The sequence below is a fragment of the Cottoperca gobio genome, chromosome 11, assembly GCF_900634415.1.
Source record: "Cottoperca gobio chromosome 11, fCotGob3.1, whole genome shotgun sequence".
Lineage (NCBI taxonomy): Eukaryota > Metazoa > Chordata > Actinopteri > Perciformes > Bovichtidae > Cottoperca > Cottoperca gobio.
In genome coordinates, this window is record NC_041365.1 from 4,322,978 (window position 1) to 4,350,801 (window position 27,824).

The 27,824-nt window shown below is 42.1% G+C and overlaps 1 protein-coding gene across 1 annotated transcript in view; it reads left to right on the plus strand.

Moving 5' to 3' along the window:
- Positions 1-27,452, plus strand: part of kcnh8 (potassium voltage-gated channel, subfamily H (eag-related), member 8) — a 45,998-nt gene extending 18,546 nt beyond the window's left edge. The window contains 16 exon segments of the mRNA XM_029443811.1: positions 2,129-2,256; positions 2,809-3,046; positions 3,154-3,311; positions 8,236-8,440; positions 11,037-11,246; positions 12,763-12,962; positions 14,260-14,509; positions 18,045-18,259; positions 19,344-19,382; positions 20,903-21,070; positions 21,073-21,191; positions 21,405-21,456; positions 21,458-21,521; positions 21,712-21,791; positions 25,242-25,682; positions 25,684-27,452. Of these exon segments, the coding sequence (XP_029299671.1) occupies positions 2,129-2,256; positions 2,809-3,046; positions 3,154-3,311; positions 8,236-8,440; positions 11,037-11,246; positions 12,763-12,962; positions 14,260-14,509; positions 18,045-18,259; positions 19,344-19,382; positions 20,903-21,070; positions 21,073-21,191; positions 21,405-21,456; positions 21,458-21,521; positions 21,712-21,791; positions 25,242-25,682; positions 25,684-25,821 (2,705 nt within the window). The 3' untranslated portion in view covers positions 25,822-27,452.
- Positions 27,453-27,824: the final 372 nt, after the last annotated feature.

Below are 27,824 nucleotides of genomic sequence, written 5' to 3' on the forward strand. Positions count from 1 at the left end.
CCCTCAAAGTCAATTTCCTCAAAGCTCTACCTCAAGGGCAACACCTAAGATGAAGCCAAACGCCACCTACAAAGCATGAGAAGGTCGATGTGTGTCTGAAGTCAGCGAACCTGACATTTCACATCTCAGACCTGCCTACCCTGGATCTGCCTAATTACTCTCATTACAGTTAAAAAGGGAAAACAGGAAGCAGAAAGTTATTTTTGGCCACATAATGAAATGCCTTTCATAGAAAAGAAAAAAGGATGATGCAGCATAGACTGAGACAAACCCCTTATTATAATGTCTGCGTCCAGTGCAGAAGAGCTGGTAAGTAAACTTTGCTTGTGTAACACCAAAGTTACAGTGCGTAGAAAATAATTCTATCCATGATTGACAAATACAAATTTAAAGTGTTTAATATGCAATACATGAACACATCTTTGGGACAATATCTCAGTTTATTCCTTAACATGGATAACTTTGCACATTCTGCAACTTCTAAAAACTGTACAGCTTCTTCTTCAGATATATTGTACATATTTGTTACAATATATTTCATATACTTTATTGTAGTTCATTTAAATAGTACAGTGCAACAAGTCAATTCAAAGTGCTTTACAAAAAACATGCAAAGCCATCAAGAGAAAGTGCAAAAGAAACACATAAAATTACATTTAAATATATTTTAAAACACTTGTTATAGAGGCAGGAGAATATAAATAACAAGCTAAGATAGAATAAGGAAAGTACAAAAAACAAGATTAGAAGTTCAAAGCCGCCAGACTCCAGTGACAAAAATAGTAACGATATAAAAAACAATATTGTCCCTCCTTTAATTTCTCTTACTATATTTATGTTATGCACCAACTCGCTAAAGCAAATTCTTTGTACAGTATGTCAAAACCTGCTTGGCATAAAACCAGATTCTGATTCATAAAAAAAAGAGAAATATGAACAACCTGGAGATATGCAGACATCGATGGAGCGTTGCAATTCACGCTGGGGAAGCCTATCAAGGGCGGACGCACACCTCGGACGTGACCCAGTTAGCTCTCTGTCACGACAATGTAGACAGTGTGAGCAAAAAGGGGAAACCCAGTCTCTCAACAGTCTCCTCTCCTCACCCTCTCTGCTTTCTTCTTTTTCTGTCCTCACCCCTCTCTCTCTCTCTCTCTCCATAACCTCTGTTTCTCATCTGTTCCAGCTGCTTTTACAGTACACATCCATTCCCACCTCCCCTATCTGCCCTACATGCCTCTGGCCTCTCCCGTAATACCCAACACCCACACCCTCCCCACCTAAACTCCCCCTCTACCCCCAAAAGAAGGGCTATAAAAGTGAAGGGAAATTCATTAGTTCTAAAAATAAGCATGTCTCTGTCTCTGCGCTCCTGCCGTGTCGCGTCCCCCAAGGCTGCACCGCGTTATGGATGGGCCCTGTCTGTTCGCCTCGTCTGGGGTCCACACACACACACACCACACACACACACCACAGAACGCACACACTTTCCAAAGGACACTCAAAAGCAGTTATCACTTCCATTCTGCAGCTTTGTTATTGCCGTAATCCCCCCCCCTCAAGCCAATCTGGCCTTAGTCCTTTCCGGTTGGTTCACAACAGGGAGAATGGGGCTCAGCAATAAAGAGCCTTCTCACATTACCCATCTCCTCCGTCTGAACACTTCACTCCTACACTATCTACTTTATCTACTACTACAATACTCTTGGAAGATATACACACGCAAGTGCACACACAAACACCCCAGAAGCAATCTACCATAGAAAGTCTTACACTTAACTGCCTCTCTGCCCATGTAGCAATTTATCAAAACTGTAAATTGCAGTTTATCTTGAGAAAGTGTTTAAACAATATAACATCAACTAATATGTGTGGCTAAATAGTGTGCATTACAACAGGTGACACATGCTCTTTGACTTTTACAAAGGCAACTTGACAGAAATCGTGCAATCTGCTCAGAAATGACATCCGTCCTGTTGCATATTCATGTTTCCTTATTCAGGACTGAATATTATGTATTTCATCAAGCATAATGACTGATTCAGTCATCAGGAGTTACCTTGGGGGGTAAAGTATTGCAGGGAGGTGGGATGTGTACTAACCTTTGTGTGTTTGTGTGCGTTTACAGAGCGACGACGCGGCAGGGTGAAAACAGGCTCTCCATTCAGCTCAGCTCGTCTGCGGAGCAGCACGGTACTCTACCACATCTCGGGTCACCTGCACAGCAGAGAGAAGAGCAAGATTAAACTCAACAAGGTATCATCTGGCACTTCTAACAACAGGGCACGGTGCAACATGAGGATGGGTCAATCAACAGTGGGTGTGGGTGGACTGTAATATTGGAAGTGAGAAGATCAATGCTGTTATTTAGGCACAATGGACACAATGAAAGGGCAGGACACGGCGGAGAAACATTGAAACCAAAGATCATTCTGCACAGAAGAAAAGCAGATGTTACATTAGGATACAGTAGGGCCAAAATCTTCTATCACGATATAAGTAATGTCATATCTCAATAATGATATTTATCACGATATAGCTAGTTTCTGGGTAATTCAATATGATGATCAATGATTCAATGATTCCATTGAAAGATGGTAAATGATCATATTGAATTATCACCCAGCCCTACAGTGCAAATGTCTAAAAATACGAAATGATTTCAAGAATATCTTTTGTGTACTGGCCTAATCTTGGTTTAACCGTAGGTGCGTACAGGCTCCATGATGGAGTTGGACCGCCAAAGCAAAGTAAGTGGATTTAACAGCTTATTGCTACTTTATTACCCTTGTTTTCCCACCCTGCCAGAATGTGTTTGGGGATCCACCTGCTCTGCCAGAGTACAAGGTAGCAGATGCCAAGAAGTCCAAATTCATCTTACTTCACTACAGTACGTTCAAAGCTGGTTGGGATTGGCTGATTTTACTTGCCACGTTCTACGTTGCTGTGACGGTGCCCTACAATGTGTGCTTCATCGGCGATGATGACGACCTGACCCGCAGCACGACTGTCAGTGATATTGCTGTGGAGATACTGTTCATCATAGGTTAGTTGCAGAATTACAATTTTTTTTTAAGGACAAATATATTATAATAATAACCAGCATTTACAATAACCAAACCCCCAACTCTATTTGTTTGTCTTTCCTGCCAGACATTGTTTGTAATTTTCGCACAACTTATGTCAGTAAATCGGGCCAGGTGATCTTTGACGCTCGGCAGATCTGCATCCATTACCTGACCACATGGTTCATCATCGACCTGGTGGCCGCGTTGCCCTTTGACCTGCTCTATGCCTTCAAAGTCAGCGTGGTGAGTGGCCATTGGTTTGATATAGAGCATAATTAGTGAGCTACTGCACATTCACATTGTACATTTATTAGGTGTTTGATTAAAAAATGTAATGATCAAAGACACAGTTATAGGCAAACTATATTTTATATTTAATACAGTTCTCAGAAACAAAGAAAGAAATTAATGGAATGACTTTGAATACTATTGTAAAAATCTAAATCTCATGATTATTGGATTTCCCCAGTAACCCAGTAGACCCAGTCTCTAATCCTGTCAACACAGAGGTGCATTATAAAGTGCAACACCTTCAGCACATTTGACTTTTCATAAGAATAGATTGCATGGACTGTTTTCCAGTGCTGCTCTAGTGCCTTCTTGATATGTTCTTATTGGTTCCTCAAACTGTGCAAGGGTTGAGAAAACAATCAAACCTGTATCATTTAAACCTGTTTCTGTTCTGGTGGAGTCTGATACAAGACCCCCTAAAGAATTATTGAATGGAGGAAGAAACAGAGGTCTGGCGCAATTAGGTGGACGTTCTTGTCTCGTCCGTGTCTGAATTATGTAACCCATTGGAAGCACTGCAACGCTATAGGGAGGTTTTGGTTATTTATAAAAGTTTTTGCTTTCTGGTTCTAGAGAAAACCAACCACTGTAATGTGGATAAAAAAGGTCCAATATATAGCATTGGATATCATACGGTTGCTAGCTATCAAAGTTTGGATCCCCAGTAGCTGCTGTACCACTGTTCTTACTTGGATGCATATGAACATGCATATAGGTACAAATAAACACAGTGCAACTGCAATACAACATGCAACAGTTACGCATTAACTTTACAAATTGAATTTGGACATGACATCCCAACTATATAATACATACATTCAACATTAGACACAACACTCAGACAAAATGAGCACTATAATAATAAGTCCCATCAAAGACTGAAAGGAACTTATTTTCTGAAGTTGATTTTTTAATCCATTCATACATTGCTTGATATTATGACGTTGGATTTCATGTTGTTCTAATTCTTATAAATAAAGAAATATAAACTGCTGTCCTGCCATGTATCTAGTCAAAGTATTTACACGTATCAATACTTAAAGTTACATTTTAGTACAAAATGTATATAGATAGAACAACATAAATTTAACTTGTAATCAAAACAATTTAAAAAAAGGAGGAAATATTGTAAAGAAAGCTGCGCTAATTAAGGGCACTGTGACAGGCTGCTCCAGGCGAAGGTCCCTGTTTGGTTCCAGACTCTATTAATGGAAATACCACATGCCAGTAGGTACAGAGTTCGGTGTAGGGCTACTGGGCCACAGGTTCGCCTGCCGCTTTCTGGCAGAGTGGGAGTATCCGTAATTGGTGCGTGATGTTTCCTCTAAGGACGGAGCATTCAGACTGATGTCCCTTTTGAGGACAGAAGCCATCATTCATCAAAATGAGCCAAGGGGCCTCAGCACGGTTCCTCCCTGGTGTTCGTCTTTCTGCTTTTTGGCATGTTTAACTGTCTGTCAGGTGATCCCATTCCACATTTTACTTTACTTTACTTTACTTTACTTTTCTTTTCTTTTCTTTTCTTTTCTTTCTTTCTTTTCTTTTCTTTTCTTTTCTTTTCTTTTCTTTTCTTTCTTTTCTTTCTTTTCTTTTCTTTTTTTTCTTTTTTTTTCTTTTCTTTCTTTTCTTTACTTTACTTTACTTTACTTTACTTTTCTTTTCTTTTTTTTCTTTTTTTTCTTTTCTTTTCTTTTCTTTACTTTACTTTACTTTTCTTTTCTTTTCTTTTCTTTTCTTTTCTTTCTTTTCTTTTCTTTTCTTTACTTTTCTTTTCTTTTCTTTTCTTTTCTTTTCTTTTCTTTTCTTTTCTTTTCTTTTCTTTTCTTTCTTTTCTTTTCTTTTCTTTCTTTTCTTTTCTTCTCTTGTTTGTCCAATACGGATGCCCAAAAGGGCAAGTAAGAAAATATATATCTAGTGATCCATTTTTTAAATCTGATCTAAATTGTTTCTGTCCTTAAGAACAGTGAAAAAAAAGCTATTGCCAGGATAATCTTTATAAGTTCCTCAAACATATTTTGCAAAACAGGTTGTTGAGAAAAGGTTTTATCATATGTATTTTTCCAAGTTACTTTTGTTGGCAGGATACATAAAGATCCTGACAAAAAATGGAACTGGTAAAACATTTTATCACCTGTTCTTAAGTCATAAACACAGGAGAGAAAACCGATCAGACTTCTCACCTTCTTCTCAGGGCTTATAGTCCAATACCTATACAGTATCTATACAGTATGTATGTACAGTACGTTCAAAATGTTTCCTTTATATTTTCCCATCAACCCCTCAATTCATCCTCAAGTTTCTTCGTCTTTTGTGTGAGCTGCTCCTCATTTAGAAGTGTCCAACAGGAACAGAAACAATGTAAAACAATACAAAAGTACATTTCTGTCTTTCTCTAAAACTTAAATAGTGCTAAACATGAATGGTTGATCATCCATCTTTCATATATTGAAGATGTTTATATAAAAGATCATATACACAAAAATGATGATACAAGCACTAGCCCCCGTAGTAATAATGTCCTTACACCAGGGCCAAAGACAGCAATTTGCTATTAATACTTGACTGCTAGACTTCTTATTAAAGCTTCTGGGCCTGGAGGCCTAGTTGGCATTGGAGAACATTGCTATGCATGCTTATTGGCCCGACACTGCTGCATCAATAAAATACAAATGTTAAAAAACACGATTATTCACGTGGTTGTGATTGGCTTGTAGCACTAAGGCCGAGGCTGCAGGATAGAAATAATGAGCATTTCTGTGAAGGTATAGTCTCGTGTACAAATCTACCTTAAAAAGAAGAGGGAAGGTAAATCAATCAAGAAGCTAAATGTACATTTCACACCTGATGAGAGGAGGAAATGTAAAAGTGAGGTGTCAGAGGTGAGTAGGAAGTGGTAGAAGAAAAGTTTAAAACGAAAGTGACAAGATGTATATATGTTGTTGGGCGCACTGCATTGCTTACTGCTCATGCTGCTGGAGGAGAATGGGTCGTGGCGCAGCCTGCTCTCTCCATAGGTGGGATGCCGCGTGGTGATAGATGGTGGAGAGGAGATGGAGCTTCTCCCTAGGGCTCGGCAGGAGGCTTCATTACCCTTCGTGCTGCACCAGTTCTCACAGCAAGAGTGTGCAAAAAAACGGCATAAAGCATACTGGAGACACAGACAGTAGCAGCTCTGACTGTCCACTCATCTCCTCCTCTGAGCTTTGTTAATTTATAACGCTCTGATTGTGTAATTCTATCTCTCACACACACACACACACACACACACACACACACACACACACACACACACACACACACACACACACACATACACGTATACACATTATTCCTTTGTTGCCAATGCCTCACTTCCCACCTTTTAGTTATAACATTATATATGCCTTTTCTACAGAATGTTGGTCTCCACTTGTCTCCAGTCACCACACACACACACACACACACACACACACACACACACACACACACACACACACACACACACACACACACACACACACTACATACATCCTCATACAAAGATTACAAATGTCCTCCATGTCCTACATCCTTTTAAATAATAGGTTGTGTATATGCATGTGTGTGTGTGGGTGTGTGTGTGTGTGTGTGTGTGTGTTGTGTGTTGTGTGTGTGTGTGTGTGTGTCTGTGGGATACTCAAAGCCCAAATGATAGACTGTTGGTGGAGATTGCCTGAGGAGCAGGTGCACAATGGATGACATTCTCATCACATACAGCACATGAATGTGGGAAAGGTGTTGAAAAGGAATTTTGAGGGGAAATTGCATGTGTCAGTCGAAGGAAGTGCGGTTTAATACTAGACTAGTTTAATTTCTTAGAGTTAAAGAACGAGTGAGCAAAGACAGAAAAGGAAGGAAGATGTGGGAGAAATACTGTATGGTGATGGTGAGGACTGGAGGTAAAACATTAAAACAAACACACCTGGGAGCAAGTGCCTGATTGCTCTAATTTGGTCATTTTATAATCAAGGACTCCATCAGGAATATTGTTGATGTGTTTACAAGCAGTTGTCAAGTTCTAATTATAGATATGGAGAACATTTGAGCAACCTCTAATGTTGGAGAGGCCGTAAAGCATGGTTAAAAATTGTACTTCAGCACAGTACTTTATTACTTTTCCCCACTGCACAAGAAGATGGCAGTCTACACTTAGAGGTGATAGATCATGTGTGTGTGTGTGTGTGTGTGTGTGTGTGTGTGTTTGTGTGTGTGTGTGTGTGTGTGCGCAAAAATTAAGATGGTTTATCACTATTCTTATGAGATTTACTGTACACAAGTAGAGATGCCTACAGCCTGCTCCTCACATTCATTGTTTCTGATTCACTCTATTTATATCTGTGTTGCCTTTCTAACTTTGCTCTGTGCAGAACATCAGAAAATCTCCCCAAATGAAAAGGAGGTCATTTAGTTGTGATAGTTGATCACTGCTTAGCAAGGAGTGAAACACATGTTGCCCTCAGGAGCTTTCATTGTGGTGATGGGAGGTGGTAATGTTACACTGTTGACATAAAATGAAAACAATAGTATGTGTTTTGGTAGCACATGGTGGCAATTTCAATGTAGGTTTAAAGGAATACTTCACCAGACTTGGATTATACTGCAAGAGTTGAGTGAGAGTTTGTAAACGGATGTTTAATATAGTTTTGCTGTTGTTAAATGAGGTCCTGATGTCCTGACATTGATTTATTTGTTCACTGGAGGCATGAGAGAAATGTTTTCTTCAGTAATTCAAGGTGACACAGGGCAGAGTACTTGATATACAAATGTTCATTTTGTGTGGGGAAGTATTCCTCTAACAAATGATAACTGTGTTAATGTTCACAACAATGAATACATTCACCTTGTTCTTTATCCACAGGTGTCCGTGGTCCATCTTTTAAAAACGGTACGTCTGCTCCGTTTGCTGCGGCTGCTCCAGAAGATGGACCGCTACTCGCAGCACAGCACGGTGGTGCTGACGCTGCTGATGTCCATGTTCGCCCTGCTAGCCCACTGGATGGCCTGCATCTGGTACATTATCGGCAAGATGGAGATGGAGGCCAACGCCTACAACTGGGATATCGGTGAGTAAAGGAAATGCCCACAAATCCAGAAACGCCTCCCTGTTCAGTAGTTTTTGGTAAAGAAAACAAATGGAGACTTGAACGTCACTCCTTCCCGTTTACTGGTGGTACTATCAGGCACTATGCTAAAACCAGGAAGTGTGTTTTCAGGCAGCGTTGGAGCTTAGATTAGCGTTTCTGGGGAATGTGGTAAACCTCTACATTATTTATTTGATAGCATGACACTGAATCTGCTGACATGACACATAATAGCATTGAGGAGATTCAGCTGTAGCAAATAAAACACTTTGGTATTATCATACATAATTCTGACATCAATGCAACTACAAGGCTTCCCTCTGTAGAAATAATCCAGTTTGGAAAAGGGATGTAGTTGCAGTGAATATAAAATGATAAGTTCTGAGTGTGAATGTGAATGATTACCTGCTGCTGTGGTGAAAGTTGAATGGCACGTGAAGTGTGCCTTCAGCCTGTCTGTTGTGTATCGTACATGATGCTAAATAAAGGAGGACCAGAGAGCATCAACCATGACGTTGGGTTGGGACGGGAGGCTCTGAGAAACGGTTGCAGGTTGAGGCTTTAAATGACAGATTTTGTGTTCGATCTCAGTCGACCTGCAGTCCACTTCAAGTGTGGCACTTTCAAAATGGCGTGTCTCTTAAATGGATGCTAAAAGCGTGACTTACAGACGTGAAGATTATAAGACGGCAGTGATTTTAGACCGGCTCTCAGAGTGTCAGCACAAATTTTGGTACACACAGGAGTAAATGCAACACACGATATAAAGAATAAATCAGAATACAATAATAATGCCAAACTTTTACAACTAAAATATGAACATTAAAGATTGTATGGACCCAGTTTAGAGGTGAAATACTGCCCCTTATTTCTTTGGAGCAGGTGGCTCGGAATGACACATTGAACCCCTTTAATGCATTACAGGTCAGGTCATTCTGCACATGTAATTGTTTGGGTTTTTATGTGTGCAATAGGGAGGCCAGATAAAGTGTTTTCATTTCATCTGAGGGAGCCGTCATCTAGCTTTGTCAAGCTCCGTACTAAATCAATATAAAGGAAACACTGGGTGTTATCAGCAAAGACTGTTAAATGTCTCATGTGGTTCAGAATAAAAGCTATAAAGCCAAAATGTTGGATTTGGTTTTGTTTTTGATCAGCTGGCATTAATGTTCCACTTTTTTAATGACATAAATCCTGCATGCAGTTCATGTAGGAGACTTCTCCTTCCTTTTTTTTCCTATTGTGTTTATTATTTGTGTTTGGATTTGAATTCTTTCTCAACTATCACGTTATGTGTGAGTCTCGGTAATGTGTCAATACTCTGGTGCATTGCAGTTGCGTTGCTCATTATTTCCAAATCAACAGTGGTTCCTAAAAGCTATCAATGCGTGAAACCTGCAGGGCTTTTTTTTCTGTTTTCTTTCAGCAGTTAAGATTTTATATTCAACGTAGACCTGTTTTCCATCATGGACCTCATCCCTGTAGGGTTTCAAGCTATTAAGGCAGGTGTTTATGTACAACCAGGCTTTAAAAACCATCCAGCACAATGAAGCACTTAACACATATAGATGCATATCTGATGAATATAATATGATAATTATACCACATAGATGTGGGTTTGAAGCACATAATATTGAATTGAGATGTCATGATTATGATTTCCTCATTTAGTTGATTGCTAAATCTGCTGTAAAATAGGTTTTGAACAGAAAATGTGAGAGCAACAATTACATTAGTTGTGTGTGTGTGCGTGTGTGCGTGTGTGTGTGTGTGTGTGTGTGTGTGTGTGTGTGTAACTCTCCCCTCAGCCTCCAGGTCCCTCATATAATGAGGCCCCCTGGGCTGATCTCTGGTCAGTATCGATGAGCTGCACTGCTTGCAATTACCTCACTCCGGTGTCTTCATAACTGGTTCCGGGTCAGCATTGACTGGGTCATGATGCAGATTTCTCCTCACCAATTACTGCATCTCAGTGTCATAGAATAACAGGTCAGCGCATAAGGAAGGATTAATGTGTTGTATCCTAATTATGCGTTTTCTGATGCTGAACTGAGCGTTGAAGTCGGGCAGCTATGAGGTGCTTCCATCCAATTACCATTCATCAGTGTCTGCAGGAGCCTCTCCTGGGATCAGCTGCATGTCTGCACAAAATACTGACCAGGGATCAGTTCTGGTTCCAGAGCATCTGATCTGCTTCCGCTGCGAAATCCATTGTTCTGGATGTAGCACGAAGGAAAGCACTGCTAACCACAGTTTCCATAACTGGGAAACAATGCTCTCAGCTTTGTCTGCATCTAATATGCTTCACTGCACCAGGGTTTGGGATGATTGTTAAAAAAAAAAAAAGTAATCATGGTGCACTTGTTGTGATAGCTCCTTTTGCTTCTCTTATTAATTATTGTACATATTGGTTTCTTTACAAACTGTTTTCTAAGTTTGCCTCTTCATGACCATACTCTTGTGACAGATGGGCCGATGTTGGAAAACACAATGAAAGTGCATTAGTTACCAGCGATAACCATCCATTCCTCCTTCCATCCATCCATCAATGTCTCGTTTTACACCACCTTTAAAACAGGATGGCTTCATGAGCTGGGGAAGCGTCTGGAGTCACCATACTATGCCATAGGAAGTGTGAACGGGACCAGCAGCGGCCCCGCGATCCGCAGCGTCTACATCGCCTCACTCTACTTCACCCTCAGCAGCCTCACCAGCGTGGGCTTCGGCAACGTGTCGGCCAACACTGACATCGAGAAAATCTTCTCTATCTGCGTCATGCTTATAGGAGGTACTCAGAATACACACATCACCGATCACATGTTTTGGAAACGACTCTCTTTGTGTCTTACACTGTTTACACTAAAACAATTATACTGTATAATTACACTACGTCTAATCCATGAGGTCTTAAAGATTCGATGGCAATATCTACAAAATCAGATTATAATCACACAGTTGTATTATGTTCAGTGCTGGAAGAAGTATTCAGATCCTTTACTTAAGTAAAAATATGTGAGTATTATCATCAAAATGTACTTAAAGTATCAAATTTAAAAGTGTTTTACTATTAAATATGATGTTTTTGGTTTATTATTACTGCTGCATTAATGTATATGCTGCATTTGACTGCAGATTTTAACTTCTTTACACGCTGTTGGGTAGTTTAATCTACAACAATGCTTCATATTCTATAAGATATGTTTGTTATGTGTCTAAAACGTCTCTGTTTCAATCTCTGTGACGATGCATTTTCCCGCTAATCCAAGTAGAAGTAACATTTTCTCAACACATAAAGCATAGTCTGATCCAGTTCAAACTGGATCGTTACACTAGGTTTGTTTTTGGGGGGGGATGAAGAGAGGTCACTGTGGCGGGGTTTTCCCTGTGGACACTTCCCACTCTAGCTCGGCTAAATGATAAATGTCCCCGGCTGCCTGGGGGAAGTCACAGAAGCACAGCACACACCTATACCGTCTCTTGTGTATTAACAGGAAATGAAAACTAACACAAAGCACCTGTTCATATTTATAGCAGAGCATAGGTCAATTTGTAGAAGGAATTGAACTGTATGATCATCACAATACAACATGCTTCAGACTCTGAAGCTTATTTGTTTGTTGATCAATGGCAGTCAGTGACACAACAGTGACACTCGACATGCAGTCTGTGTTCGGTGCTTTCAAGTCCACAGGTGTGCGACGTACCTGCCGCAGCTGAAAGCTGAATGAGATTAGGAGAATCTGTGGGCGTGTAAAAGGCAGATGTCTGTCATACCAATCAAATCAGCTCCTCTCAGTCCTGACAGACACTGATGTGACTGTCTGCAGAGCTGCAAGACATGAATGCAAATACAATATTTAGCTGGTTTGTGGGTTTATATGATCACGGACACCTTCCAATAGGACTCATGTTTAATCGTATTTACATGGCAGAAATATTTATTTAGATTATCCAAATAGGGTTTGAGGAATTCTATTTTTCCCAAAAGGAGGTGGTCATATAGTGCACAAGCAGCTGTAAAAATCAGCACTTTAAAAACACTTCGCCCCCAAAATGATAATTTCTATATGAATTAGCAGACTCAAGGTAACACAGGGTGCGAAATTAAAATACAAATGATCATTCTGGGGGTAAGTATTCCTTTAATTGAGTACAAACTTGCTTTGTTCCTGTTAAAATGGACTGTCAATGTGGCTCGAAGGTTTTGGAGCGGTCTGTGTGAAGACGTGAACATAAGACATGACTGCTCCTTGTTTGGTCAAATAAACTCTATCCCTTCCTCTCCTCTCTTTCGACACCTGCAGCACTGATGCATGCATTGGTCTTTGGTAATGTGACAGCCATTATCCAGAGGATATACTCTCGCTGGTCCCAGTACCACACCAGAACCAAAGACCTCAAGGACTTCATACGTGTCCACCACCTGCCGCAGAGCCTCAAGCAGCGAATGCTGGAGTATTTTCAGACGACCTGGTCGGTCAACAACGGCATCGACTGCAATGAGGTACCACACGCGCACACACTTAAGTCCTTATTCTCCTTTTACAGTAGACTCGTGTTTTTGACAGCTTATAGGGATCAATAATTCATTTGAAAGATCACGTACTTCTCAATACTCATCATCCACATTCACACTCATCACAGGAGTGACAATATGATCGATGCTACATGATCCTCCACAATATAAGAGCGTGGCGTTTCCCACAGCACTGATGGACAAGGAGGACACAAGAACAGAATATCGTCTTACATGGTCATTTGTGAATGACAGGATATTTTGTAACCTGGGGGTTTAAACCGTTGCAGGTTGTAGCTGAAGTCACACTTCATTTGACCCCACCATGACCTCCTCCCCACGTGAAGTTACGCAGACTTTGATTCCAAACTTGTTTGTGACGTATCAAAAACAAACGTAATCCGGACAGAATATGTTTCCCTCTAAACCGAATGGACGAAGCAGTTTTGTTGTATGGAAACATCATTTTTAAGACACAAAGCTGGACATTTTGAGATGGCACGAGGACAGCTTAGAGAAAAGTGGAGAACAGGAAAAAAGAGGGTGAACAACATCTTTTCTTGACATGCCCGGGGAAACGGAGGCAACCAGTTAGCAGCTCGTCCCTCCGGGCTGTGAATGCCTGCGAGACAGCTGTCAGAGGCCAGACCTGCGCTTAGATGGAGTGATGCTGATGAATCCCAGACAGATGAATTATAGATGGGCCTGTTGATTAAAGTCAGCCTGGCTCTGATGACTCATTGATCGACTCTATGTGACGGTGAGCCCCAGATCCTGAAAAGGAGACAGAAAGATAGATGATATGCAATGACTTTATTTTAACTGTGATAGGGGATTTCCAGATGGTGTTTGAGTGTTTATGTTGCGTAGGTAGCAGCTGTGTTGATTCATACAGTAGCATATGAGAAATACTAGTGATTCATAGTGTTTTTAAACATAGATATGTTTATTCTAAGGGTCCAGCTAATTAATATCAACGTACTAGGCTCTAACGACTTGTACTGTACATCAATATCCTGGAAGATGGTTTTTGGAGCAGGGTTTCCTCATGAATGAATTACTAACGGTGTCGTGTGTTGTGCCGATCGTAACACGCTCTGAGGCAAACAATTGATTTAGGACTTGACTTGACACAAATGTTTCCTGTGTTACAATAGCTATGGAATGAAATCAAAGGCAACCGAGGCTTGAAATGTAATCACTGAGTTGCAGCACGGCTGTGTTTTGACAGCTGTCTTGAGCTGCGTCTGTCTCTCTCTTTCTCTCCCTGCCATCATCTTTACAGCTGCTGAAGGACTTCCCGGACGAGCTGCGATCCGACATTACCATGCACCTTAACAAGGAGATCCTGGAGCTGTCGCTGTTCGCCTCTGCCAGTCGCGGCTGCCTGCGCTCCCTGTCGCTGCACATCAAGACCTCCTTCTGCGCTCCCGGAGAGTACCTCCTCCGACAGGGCGACGCACTCCAAGCCATCTTCTTTGTCTGCTCCGGGTCCATGGAGGTGCTGAAAGACGGCATGGTGCTGGCCATCCTGGGTACGATAAAGGCTGGGGGTGGGATGGAAGGGAGGAAGTGGGGTGGTGTGTGTCAGCCATATAGTTGAACAAAGAAACTCCGAGCAGCAAGCTTCATAACGACTCTCTGTGCAGCTCATTGTGATAAAGCCGGGTTTCAGCCCATTGTTTAGAAATAGGAGCCTAGTCCTCGTCCTGGAGGCTACAGCTCACTATCAGAACATAGTGTTATACACTTCCATGCAATCAACCCTGGTTACGTGCCATTGTCTCAACAATACGTTCTAGCAGTAAGAGCCAAAGGTGCACGCAAAATGGGGAAGCTAGATTCTTAATTGATGTTGGGTCATAATTAGATGAGCTGACAGACAGATGTTGAAACAGACACAAACATTCAGCCAGTGCAGAATATGTATATGTGTATACCATGCAGAGCATCTCATGATTGTTCAATTCCCTACAGGTTAAACAACTCCAGTGTAGGGAGGTCCAGCCGACTATGGTCAAGTCTATTCTACAGCTTTGTAATTCAGTCCTGTCCAGTTTAATCTGTGTTGTCAAGTTCAGTCCAGCCCATTTCCTCAGTCCAATTTACCAGAGTCAGGTCATTTCAGTTTCCATCTAGTCGAAGCCAGCTTAGTCCTGTCCTGTCCAGTCCATGGTAGCTATAGTTGAAATCAGTCTTTATACCCAAGGACATATTTGTATGCATTTTCCTTCGCAGTGTTAAATGACTGTTTGATTTTCTAAGGCAGCAGCTAATTACAATATCAGCTGCCAGCTTTGACTACAGAAACAGAACAACATCAAACTTAAAAGGTGTATTTCAGTCGTGGGTTAACCCTGAAATCAGCAATTCCAGATTTGCTGTGATGCTTAAATAGAAGTTGGCTTCTCATTAATGGGGAAACAAGGTCCAAAACATTTCCCCAAAAGCTGCAATTCAGCTCAAACTAAGAAAAGATTTATTCGTAAAATTATAATGATCATTTTATATAAAGTGCTATTAATGCAGTGAGACTCATTGTGTGATGTTGTAATGAAAGAAAATGATATAAAAGATGCATTAAAGGAAGGACTGCTCGTTAAAAACTGCTAGCGGGGCTCTGTCCAAGAAGAAATAACTTTGTGGTATCTTGCTATATTATTACTGTTCTTATCTTCATAAAAAAAACTACTTAAAAAATAGTTTTTTGTACTAATCCAATGCTGCTCTCCTCACAGATAGTTAAACTCCTTCAATACATCTGAACACATTTGCCCCTGTTTATTCATGCTGGAGAATTACCCATTCAAAACGTATTCACACAAATTGTGTGAAAGTTTGGGGATGTAGTAAAAAGCACGATAGGTGTCGCACATGTCTCTTGGTGCAGAAAGATTCTGAAACGAGATGTGAACGACCCTCTCGTCTAGATGTATTCCCAACCACTCACATCTGCTGTGTAACACAACCTCTTGTACTGAGAGAACTGAATGGCTTTTGCTATATGACCTTCATGACACAGAGTTATAGACCAATCTGCCACAAGTGTGTGTGTGTGTGTGTGTGTGTGTGTGTGTGTGTGTGTGTGTGTGTGTGTGTGTGTGTGTGTGTGTGTGTGTGTGTGTGTGTGTGTGTGCATGCGTGCGCGTGTGTGTGAGTGAGTCAATGAGAGAAACATCTGAATCTGAAACTCCATTCATCACTTAGTCTCTGTTGTTGCAGGAGATCTTTGTCTCGATCTCTGTTATCGTTTGTGTGTCTGTGTGTGTGTGTGTGTGTGTGTGTGTGTGTGTGTGTGTGTGTGTGTGTGTGTGTGTGTGTGTGTGTGTGTGTGTGTCTGTCTGTCTGTCTCCTTGCTTCTCCTGATGACAAAAAAAATCTGCATTTATTTGGGCCTGTGCATGTATGGAGTTGGAATTGTTTTCTGGTGTACAGAGAGGTGTGTGTGTGTGTGTGTGTGTGTGTGTGTGTGTGTGTGTGTGTGTGTGTGTGTGTGTGTGTGTGTGTGTGTGTGTGTGTGTGTGTGTGTGTGTGTGTGGGCTTGATAGGCGGAGAGCATTGTCTCTGTACTTGCCTGCTGACGGTGCAGAAGGTCAGGCTGACATTGAATGTCTGACTGAAGCAGAAAAAAAGCTCTGTTTCTCTTTCTCTCTTTCTCTCTTTCTCTCTTCCCTTTCACACCACAAGTCTGTAGCTCAGTACCTCCTAATAGAGAGTGGGTGAGAGCATGAGAGGCCGTGTTGAGAGATATGAGAGGATGAGTAGAAAGTCGGGTTGATGGACAGAGAAAAGAAAGTGTGTAGTAGAATATCTGAAACAACTGGACTAAGGGAAGGCAGAGAGGAGGTCGGGAGAGAGTGTGAAAGAAGGAGGAGAAAAGCAGAAGTGGAAAAATGAAGAGAGGGGAGCAGGGCTGCGAGATGAGGGGAAGGGATAAGAGGGGGGAAAATGAGGGAAAGAGGAAAATTGAGGAGAGTGAGTGAGATCGAAAAAACAGAAGAGAATACAGCTGATGTGAGGTGAGGTGCAGGAAGGAAAGTAAGGAAGGTAGGTATGATGCAAAACTTCGAGAAAGGAATAAAAGAAGAACAACAGGGCTGAAACAAAGAAGGAAACAGGACGGAGAGAAAGAGGAAAACAAAACTATATAATATAAAAAAAGAACCAAAAAAAGTCAAACAGGCAGGAAGTAAAGAAAGAAGGAGAAGTTGGTGAAAAGGAAGTAAAACTAAAAACAGGAGAAGGAAGGAGGAAAACACAAAGTAGTAAGAAAGGAAAGAAAGAAAGAAGAATGGAGGTAAGGAATATGAAATAAAAGAGGAAGGACAACAGGAGGAAAGAAACAAAGGAGCCGGGAAGAAAACAGAGCAAACCTCAAGATAGGGAGGAAATAATGAAAACAGGGAGCAGGACAAAAGAGGACAGAGGGAGGAAGGGGGGGGAGAATAAGAACAGTCACGACTGCCACTCCATCAGCCTCGGTGTGATTGAGCAGCGTTCACAGTTCACAATGACCATAATTAATATTTTATCACTGCTTAAGGGGTATTAACACTAACGTGGTACTTCGTGCAGCTTCGTACAGTATGTATGAAGAGAACAGGAAGCAGCTGTCAGCACCTCTTCATTCAAACGGTGAAATTCCCCTAAAAACGGCGAGAGTGATCAATCAATTTTGTCTGGAGGTCAGAAGCTGGAAATTTCAACAGGGAAAACATTTGTTATTTTATTTTATACAACCTACAACTTATCTTTTGAGCCCACAGTCAGATCAAAGGTCAGGGTCAGGTACAGAAGAGCACCTGTGGAGATGGTAGGGATTCAGTCAGAGAAGGGAGCTGACATTAGTGCATTCCTAATACCTCAGCCTCATGTTGATCCAAAAGAAATTAACACACACTCCAACCCGTACACTGCCTGAGAAGCTCTTTAATAAATGAAGGATCTGAAGCATGTTGCAGACTCTTTGAGACTGTACAGCTTCTGCATCCTTCAACCCTTTTCACCAGAGAGTAAACATTATGCTGCGACCCTTTTTCTGACCTGCCATGTCCATCTCTCTCTGAACAGGCAAAGGCGACCTAATTGGGGCGAACCTGTCCTTAGATGATCGAGTGATAAAAACCAACGCGGACGTGAAAGCCCTGACCTACTGTGACCTGCAGTGTGTTAACCTGAGGGGGCTGTACGAGGTGTTGGACCTGTACCCAGAATACTCGCACAACTTCATCCAGGACATCCAGCAGGATCTCACGTACAACCTGAGGGAGGGACATGAGACGCACGTAAGTCCATACAAATAGTATTGATTCCTAAATGTGAAATTCACTAAGATGCTGCTGTCTTTGTTGGGTGTCATTACAGTGTGACGCCCTTCTTTCATGTCCATATGCCCCTAAACACTATTATGTTTGTTGCTGCCAGACTGACAACGGTCCCTGCAGTTTATTCTGTGTGTTGTACTAATAGAAACTAAAGAGGAAAGTGTGGAGGAAACATAAATAAGGTGGTGATAATGTACCTTCTTATGTGACTTCTTGACTTTCTTATGCGATTATCTGCCCCAAGCAGAGCAGTGCATGACAAACACTTAATATACACTTGTTAATTTCTCTGTGAAATGAATAAAAGTACTGTAATAATGGACAAGAATGACGATGGGTTGGGTGAGAAGAACAAGGAAGGCAAGAACGGCTGGAAAAGCTATAGTTATAAGAAAAGTGTAGTGTGTGTGTGTGTGTGTGTGTGTGTGTGTGTGTGTGTGTGTGTGTGTGTGTGTGTGTGTGTGTGTGTGTGTGTGTGTGTGTGTGTGTGTGTGTGTGTGAGAGAGAGAGAGAGAGAGAGAGAGAGAGAGAGAGAGAGAGAGAGAGAGAGAGAGAGCAAAAATAGCAAAAATAGCTGGGGCACTTGGAGGAGCTCTGCTGCTGTAATTACACTCAGGTGTTTCTGTCTCGCCAGCCCAAAAACCACTGACACACACACACACACTACCTGCCGCAGGGCTTTTAGTCCACCTAATGTGCAGAGGTGCAGTCCCAAACCTCAGGACTGAGTGGAGTTAAAATGAAGGAAGAAGACGACAGGAGGAAGGAGGCAGCTCAGGAAGTGTTTGTGGCTGAGCGGTTGAGATTGCTTGGGTATTACTTCACTATATATGAGCACAACACAAAAGCATTGCAGTGTTAGGGGAAATATATATACTCCTATATACCATATACTCTTCTTGTGCCAGCTTTGAAAAAATAATTTACTGCTGAACATTGTGAAAAAGCTCCTCTGTAATTTATAACGGAGGGAAGAAAGGCCACGTCTTGATTGCTTTTTCCTGCAGTTCATTTACTGTATATTTCCTCTATGGCTCTCTTCCAGGTTAAGGCCAGACTGTCCACAACAGCTCTCGATACTCAGGTAATGAACCGCCAACACTTCAGCACACTCAGACACTGATTGATGAACTACAATCTAAAGGCAATATGCCCATCTTTGAGACGGGTAACTCAAAACACTTCTCCGACATCGATTACCTCATCCTGTTTGGTCGTACATTGCCCGCAACCTTTTAATCAACCTGCAATAGAAAATAATGAAACTCAAAGTAACGTTCAAACGCATAATGGGCTCAATCACTCTTTTAGAATGAATGATTCTGATGGAGATAGTTTTTGATGGGAAGGTTTATGGAGAGGAAGGATCAACTCTGCACTGCAGTCATGAATCAGTGTTCCTCAGAAGGGTGGTGATGTAATGCTCCTACATGCTGCTCTTGAATGTTGGGAATCTGCACAAATAAAATAGTCTGTAGTCAGACATTTTACGCCAGGGGTGTCAAACTCATTTCAGTTCAGGGGCCACATGCAGCACAATTTGATCTCAAGTGTGCCGGACCGGTAACATCAGAGCGTAATAACTTATAAATAACAACAACTCCAAATGTTTCTCTTCGTTTTAGTGCAAGAAAGTACAAGTACGTTCTGAAAATGTTCAAATTTGATCTTTTAACAAAACATTATGAACAACCTGAAAGAAACAAAGGCGCAATTTCAACAATAGTATTAGTTTATCATTTAACATGTGTGTTACAACTTACTGAACACAGTGTATCTACAAAAGCACACAATATTACTTCACAGGTATCTACAGTAAGTATATAGATAGATCCCCAGGGGCATGTAGGAACAGTATTTTACTTTATGATCAAAACAACAAGTTTTTACACTTTGCAAAGTCATCTCGCGGGCCGGATTGGATCCTCTGGCGGGCCGGTTTTGGCCCCCGGGCCGCATGTTTAACACCCCTGTTTTACGCTGCTCAATAGGTTACTGCTGGACCTTATTTCTGTTATTACCTAATTGTATCCTATCATGGTTGATCAGCTTCCTTGTAATCTTTGCACATTTGAAGACTCTTGACAAAAGAGGACACGGGACAGATGTCAGAGTTCACCTGTGTTGCCTGTCGTTGCTCTGCAGGTCGCACTTTCGGTGTGAAATGTTGATCTGGGGATCTTTGGTCAACCTTGTCACTCATAAATCTGCTCCTAGCACTTAGAAGTCATAAGTGCACACCTGAGTTTTGAAAACACCTCTTGTGTATTTCTTTAGTTCTAATACAGCTCAGCATATTCAGCATCTTCAGAAGAAGCAGAAAACATGAGGATGGCAACATTTGGCTCTGACACAGAATACGGAGAATAGCTTTTGTGGCGTTTGACGTCTTCAAGGCTGACGCTTCAGTTGGATTTAAATCGGCATGAATATATTTGAATTTCTTGTCAGTAGAATACTTGTAGAATAATTTCCAAAAGTTCTCCCAGCATCCACACACAAAGGGTGTATTTCAAAAATGTCCTCAAATCACAGGCAACTTGTGTTGTCACTACTCTCAAAGATTCTTTTCATGCTTTGTCTTTCTTTGCATTTCATTTCAAGTCTGGGGTGAAAAGGAATGGACGAGTTGTCCAGGGCTATCTGCCCATCACGGAGGCACAGGAGGAACATGACGAAGATGAGGAGGTGGAGAAGGAGGAGGAGGAAGACGAAGCCATGTCTGTGTCATCGGAGCGGAACAAGGCTGGTGAACCTCGGGGACACAGGGGGCGAAGTCTCCGCTCAGCCGATCCGGCCAGAAGACCGCGGGACAGCAGAGCTCCAGGACGTCTCAGAGAAAGATCCAGGAAATTACCCTCACTACCTTAGACCCGTCCAACCTCAGCCCCAGGTGGGTTTGATCACCATTGATTTGTCTGTCCGCCTGTGAAGGCCTGTGTCTCTGTAACTGTGTGTTAGGTCGATTTTTGTCCATTCTTTGGTCACACTGTTAGACCATGACAAGCCCGACGTAACAATAACCCTATTATTAACTGTCCTACAATTATTACATCAACATTTACATGCTTTACTTCCCTACACACACATTTGTGTCTCTCTGCAGGATAGTGGATGGCACTGAAGACATCGAGGGGACAGAGGGTTCCCTGGCTTTCCCCTTTCTCCAACAGCCGAGGTTGTCCTGTCAATAAACCAACCAGTGCCTCAGCATCTGCCACAGGTCCTCCCAAATTACAGCACTCAGCAACTTACCTCTCAAATATTACCATTTACAATCCAAAGTTCACATCCAAGTCTCTGCTGCGCTGTTGTGTAATGAGGGTGAATAATGTGTCCATGCATTGTGGTGTACATTTGTAGATCTAATCTGCACCTGAAGTCATTTGTATTTTTGTTTATTTGTGTCACAGATACGCTGCAGATCAGCACGGCAGAGTTAGCAGCTAAAGCAGAGGAGACGAGAGGACAACTGTGCCACCTCGACCAGCAGGTAGCACTGTGTGTGTGTGTGTGTGTGTGTGTGTGTGTGTGTGTGTGTGTGTGTGTGTGTGTGTGTGTGTGTGTGTGTGTGTGTGTGTGTCTGTGTGTCTGTCTGTCTGTGAGAGAGAGAGACAGGTGGGCTCAGGTAAGAACCAGCCATATGGCTATATCAGCATGTCATACACAAGACAGGTGAACGGATTGAAAGATTTATTTTTATTTTAAGTAAATAAGACATTGTAGAAATGAGTTTACATGAATCTTACATTTTAAAGGGACATATAAAGCTTGTTTTAGGTTCATGCTTCCCCCCCCCTCCTATAGTGTTCCTTTTATATAAATGTTTACACCAAACCTACTGGGCCTTGTCAGTCTCATTGTAAAGTATCATATTTCAATGTTTTATGGACTTAGCTGGTTCATTGTTCATCTTGAAATAATCCATTCACACAGTCACACACAGCCTCTCACACTGTATCCTATGGTTTTGATTGGCAGGTGGCTAAATTGACATTAGACTTTTGGCAGGTGAGGAGGAGTGTTTGCTTCTTCCTGCTAAGCCTCAGTCTGTATCCTGGGATGAGCAGATAAAGGCAGAGAGAGAAAAGGCATAAATGGAGGGGGAATGAGGAAAAGCTTTATGAGAAGAAACACAGCCATAACAGAGAGGGACGGAAAAATAAAGTGTGGTAGACAATGGCACAGCGTCTTCACAGTTATACACATTGGCGCTGTTGTCCTTTCTGTGTCTCTGTGGGTTACCGGTGTTTGACAGGAAGTCTCTCAGCGTGGTCTTGTAGGTTGTTAATCCTCACTTGGATCCATCCACTCAGATCGCCATAGGAGATGAAAAAGGGGGTGTTGGTTGGAACCATATCTGCTTTCTCCACATAGTTTCAGAATATCAACAAAAAAAAGGATTTATTCTCCCAAACACTGTAATTCAGTGCTGTGGTCAACTCATGCACATTTTCTCATTCATCCGCTAATGTTCCACTACAGATCCACTAGACAACACTTAGCAGAAAAAAATACAAGTTTAAAGGGACCCCAATTTGTTGGTTGGCAGTGTTAGTTTTAACACTACAACAGTATCAATGCTTTCAGGGAAATCATGCAGCAAGAGCCTTTTGAAACCTGTATCCTGTATCTGTAAATAAAAAAGCACAAACTGCCATTTTAAAGGAGATCTGAACAACCAACTAAAGAGGTTAATGTCTTTGCTCATTCTGAAAAGTGGCAGCGTTTTAATGAACACAAAAAATGTGTGAACACAGTAATAAACTCTGCCCTGCTCTGTGACCTCTCGTCTTTACCCTTCAGTCTGTAATGTTGTTGTGGGAGATAAATGAGGCATTATAGTTCAAGAGAGGCCTCATATGTTGACCTCTGTACCGCGTCATGGAAATCATAAGGAGAGCTGAAAGAATGAAAGCTTTGCCTGAACAGTCCGAGTAATTGCCCTTATGATTACCAGAAGAGACTAGAAACACTCACATACGGCAGAAAATACACTTGAGAATGAGACATGTGTGCACACACGTATGCACAGCAGTAGTGACCTACTTTAGTAAATGAACAGTAAGAAACAAAACACAGTACATAGACTTTAAAGCAGCAATATGTTATTTTTAGCCACTTGGGAGCAGTGGAACAAGATGTTAACACAGCATGTACGTAATATCTGTTCACACTGAGCAGCATAAGCAGTTATTTAGCCACAAAGACGAATGTAACGCTAATATTCGCTCTTTTCTTTAGCTCTGTTTTGAGCTTCACCGGCTGAGGGAGATATTCTAGCTCCTCAGGCTTGCTTAATGCTTCACTAGCTTTTCGAACCAGCAATAGGTCAACTTATCTGTCTGCTGTTTAGTGCTGACCAGGTAGTGTATAGTAGCTCTGTTGCAAAAAAACAGACTGGTGTTTGGCTGACAACAAGGTTGATAAGAGCGGTGAGAAGTGAACCTAAACAGTTGCATGACTTAAAACCAAAACAATGAGATGAATAACGCTAAAACACTCCGGGAACTGAACTGTCTTGTCATAATTCTCTGTGGGACGGTCACTTTTGGTCACTATTTCTGGTAAAACAAAACAAAGAATCTTAGAGCGTCTGTCAGATTTTGGAAGTCGTGGCTACTTATCTTCTGACTTCTCGTTGGACTGTTACTTGGAGAGTATCTTGACCGTGAGTGATGTGATTCACAGACACGGCACAAAAACTAATTCCTTATCATTAGTAGTCTCAGGTACATCTTTATTCCAAGACTTCCATTATCTAAGAACTATAACTGACACCCAGAGCTGCTCAACATCTTGGATTGCTATATGGATATCAGACATTTTTTATAACGCAAGCATTGTATGATCTAATGATGCTACTGCTTATATGTGTGGGGCACAACACATACCTGTAGCTGCAGTGAGCTCTGGTTTATGGCTGTTTTGTCTCACTATCCTCACCGACGGTTGTCTCTGAGGTGGGAGTACTGGAATCATGTCGACAGCATGTCAGATTGGACTGTCCTGTCGCTCTCTGCTTTTCTATTTTTATCATGGCAAGATTTTGGACCCAGGCTTGTATCAGCCAGTCCAGAGATGGAACAACTCACATTGGGCTATTAACGAACAAGACAATGAGTTTTTAACACATTTTCAAAATTCAAATATATGTGCCTAACCATTTGTGTCCATGTAAAGATGGAGCTCTTAGCCTTATTTGGTCTGTCGTGGTCACAAAGTACTTGCTCACCTCTTGACGCAGTCACACAGCGACTGGAGCAGTTTCCACCTGGAGTTGTGTATCCTGCTGAGGGCTGAAGCGCATCCATTCGCACTGATGTGCGTGATTGGCCTGATGAATGGTCATGAGTCCGTTGACTGGTAGAAGCAGATGGCACGTTGGCAGGGCTTCACGGTCGTGCCCTCCGTGGACATGCCATGTGCAGAGAGCAACTAATCCCCACCAAACCCCCACCAACCATCAGTGTAATGACCAATTTTAGCAGCATGATGTTACATGCTAAATGGCAGGCAGGAGACACCGATATTTTAATCCTAAAATGACTGACATGAAGATACATAATTCATGAGGGTGTTGCATATTCCCTGGAGCATTTTGTTCTTGGTAATTAGTGTTTCCTAGAAAGTTTGTCTTAATCAAAAAAGTAAACTACTGTATATGGCAGTGGCTCCACTTTGAGAGTTATTGGCAAAGGAGGCAAGTGTGCTGTTACTCGTTGGTGTATTTTTACAACTCAATAACAAGCAATTCAATTTGAGGAAGTTGCTAACAAATGGTAAAGAAAAAGGCAAGACATATCAGATGAATATTTATGTCATATACTGGCATATTATCTTTAACCATCCATTTGAGTTCCAATAATTGGATTTACGTGCCACATCCCACCCGTTTCTTTTCCTCTTTAAAACTAAAGATGGTTTATGTTTTTGTTTGCAGGTAAATAACCTCGGGAGGGAAGTGGCCGACCTTGGACAACTCATGAAGAGAATGGCCCAACTCATGGAGACCCTCGTGTCCTCAGCGCCACAACCTACACTAGTCTGCCCCACGCACTTCTCCCCGGCTCACATCACATACCTGCCCCATCCTCAGGCTTACCCTTCACCATCCTCTTCTCAGACTGCCTCCATCTGGATGGATACGCCCATCTCATTGCCCTCTTCTCCCTGCACTGTCCCTCAGCAACATGGTGCGATGTTCCACGAGTACTCCGTCACACATAGACCCCAGGACCTCCAGCTGGGGTACCCTGCTATCCGCTGCTCAACTCCACCTCCAACTTGCAACTCATCTCCCCTTCAACTACAGCCCGTCATCTCAGAGCCTCACTCGCCTTCCTCACCTCTCAGCTCACCAGAGATTTCCCACCATAAAGACGAGGGTTTCTGTCTGCTTCAGGTCAGAGGTACCGAGTCCACCTGCACAAGACGAGTGAGATGAAGGCCCTCATCGGAGCTCTGGGTGTTCTCAAACTGGACTCGGGGGCACCTACCACAACCCAACTAAGGGTTTGTAGCAGCCCTCCATCTGAACTCTGCAGGACTTTTCCCCAGATATTTCTTTGGGATATGTTCCTTAACTGAAGATCGAACTGATCAACTGGGGTCCCCCATATCATGGGAGGACGTTTGCAGAGATGCAACCCAGATTCCTTTTGTTTTAAAGGCACGTGTTTAAAAATCTTGTTGCATGAAAACAAGTACAGAAGGTTTAGGTGTGTTAGCTTTACCTTATAGAAATGTAGTGTTAGACAGGATGTAGAGGTCTGGGTCAGTTGTGAAGCTGTATGATGGCAGCTCTGGGCACAGCTCACCCCTAAACCACGCCCTCCCCCATCCCCTCCCCCCCGATCTTGAGGCGGGATTGTGCCATAATGGAGGACAAGAGGGAAACGGAGGAGAAGAAAGTTATTTCTGTTCTCCCTTTGTTTTGCTTCTGGCTGGTGATGGTTTCAGGTCGGCTGGGCTGGTTGGAGGAAGAGAAAGCATCTTGAGTGGTGGAGGTGGGCTATGGGGACAAAGAGGGGAGGGGTGGGGGCCGTTCACATCCTTCCCCCCGACCGCCTATCTTTGCCATTTCCTCTCCTTTTAACCCTTCTTTGTTTGCGCTCTCAACCCACGCACGGTGCTCTGGATTGCATGAACCAGTGTGTGGCTGGTTACACTGGGAGCACAGTATGGTGTGAGGATGTAGATGGGATGCATTGTGCTCTTTACCGCTGGCCCTCAGGGAAGGGGGGATGGAGGGTGGAGGAAGTTGGTTATGGAGGGGGTATGTTATGCCTTCAAGCATCACAGCCCCTGCTGTCGTTTGTCTGCTTCTCTTTTCCAGTGCTTTTCTCCGCACACCTTCACTCTCTCTCTCTCTCTCTCTCTCTCTCTCTCTCTCTCTCTCTCTCTCTCTCTCTCTATCTATCTCCCTCTCTCCCCCCCTTCCTTCTCAATCTATCTCTTGCTCTCTGCATGCCGTTCCAAGCCTTTTGAGTAGTGCCTGTAGACACACGTTAACATGCTGCATGTCACCCTGTGGAAATCCAGCTTGCCATTTATCTATCTATTTAAAGGAAACGCGGTTCAATCGTTTAGCTGAACCGAGCATTTACTGATGCATATTTATTGGATGTCGGCTCAGTTTAAACAACTGGGTGATTTAGGCGCAAGGTAGTCGCCCCTGTTGTGAAGTGGCCTGGAGAAAATTGCCAACTGCTAAATTGGTTCATGATCCACGATAGGGGCCGTTTCCCTGATCGTCACCCAGGGTTACCAACTCTGAGATCCATTTTCTCAGCTGTTTAGAGCAAAGGCAATATTCCCGCATAAAAGCACAATAAGGAAATAAAGACGCTTTTATATTTCTATGAATGTATCAATACTAAAGATGTATTTTTTTACCTCTAAGAATGCAAGAGTGTAGGTTGGCATTTAACGATGCTACTGTATATGAGGTTATGACCGTGGTGTCTGCTGGTACCAGTCAATGCAATCTTAAACCAGGAAACAAGGTCAGAACTCGCGTCCCTACAGATCTACTGTTCTCTTTTGAATTCATGTAGGTTGGACTCGGCCTCTGTGCAAATGGAATGTACTGTAATTACACATCTTTTTCCCGTAACATTTTGATATTATTAGATACAAATAAACATGTTATGCTAATAAATGACAAAATACGACTGTTTTTTTAATTTTATTTTTATTCAAACATTCATTACATTTGGAAAGGATGTTATTACAGAACAACACATCCAGGAGTTCATCCACTAAACAGTAAGCTATATTCCTTAAATCCCACATATACATTGATTAATGGCGATCAAAGACTTTAATTTAGCTAAATTATTGTGTTTTGGAAGACAGTGGACAAAATGTCTCATGCAGAATATTTTCAAAGTAACATTTATTTCCTGATCAATTTCATGGACATGGCTAAAGTAATAATAAGATGTGTGTAGGTTTTTGCAATATCCTGCTGACATCCAGACAGATGAATGCCCTCGGATTATAGCAACACCAGGTATAAATG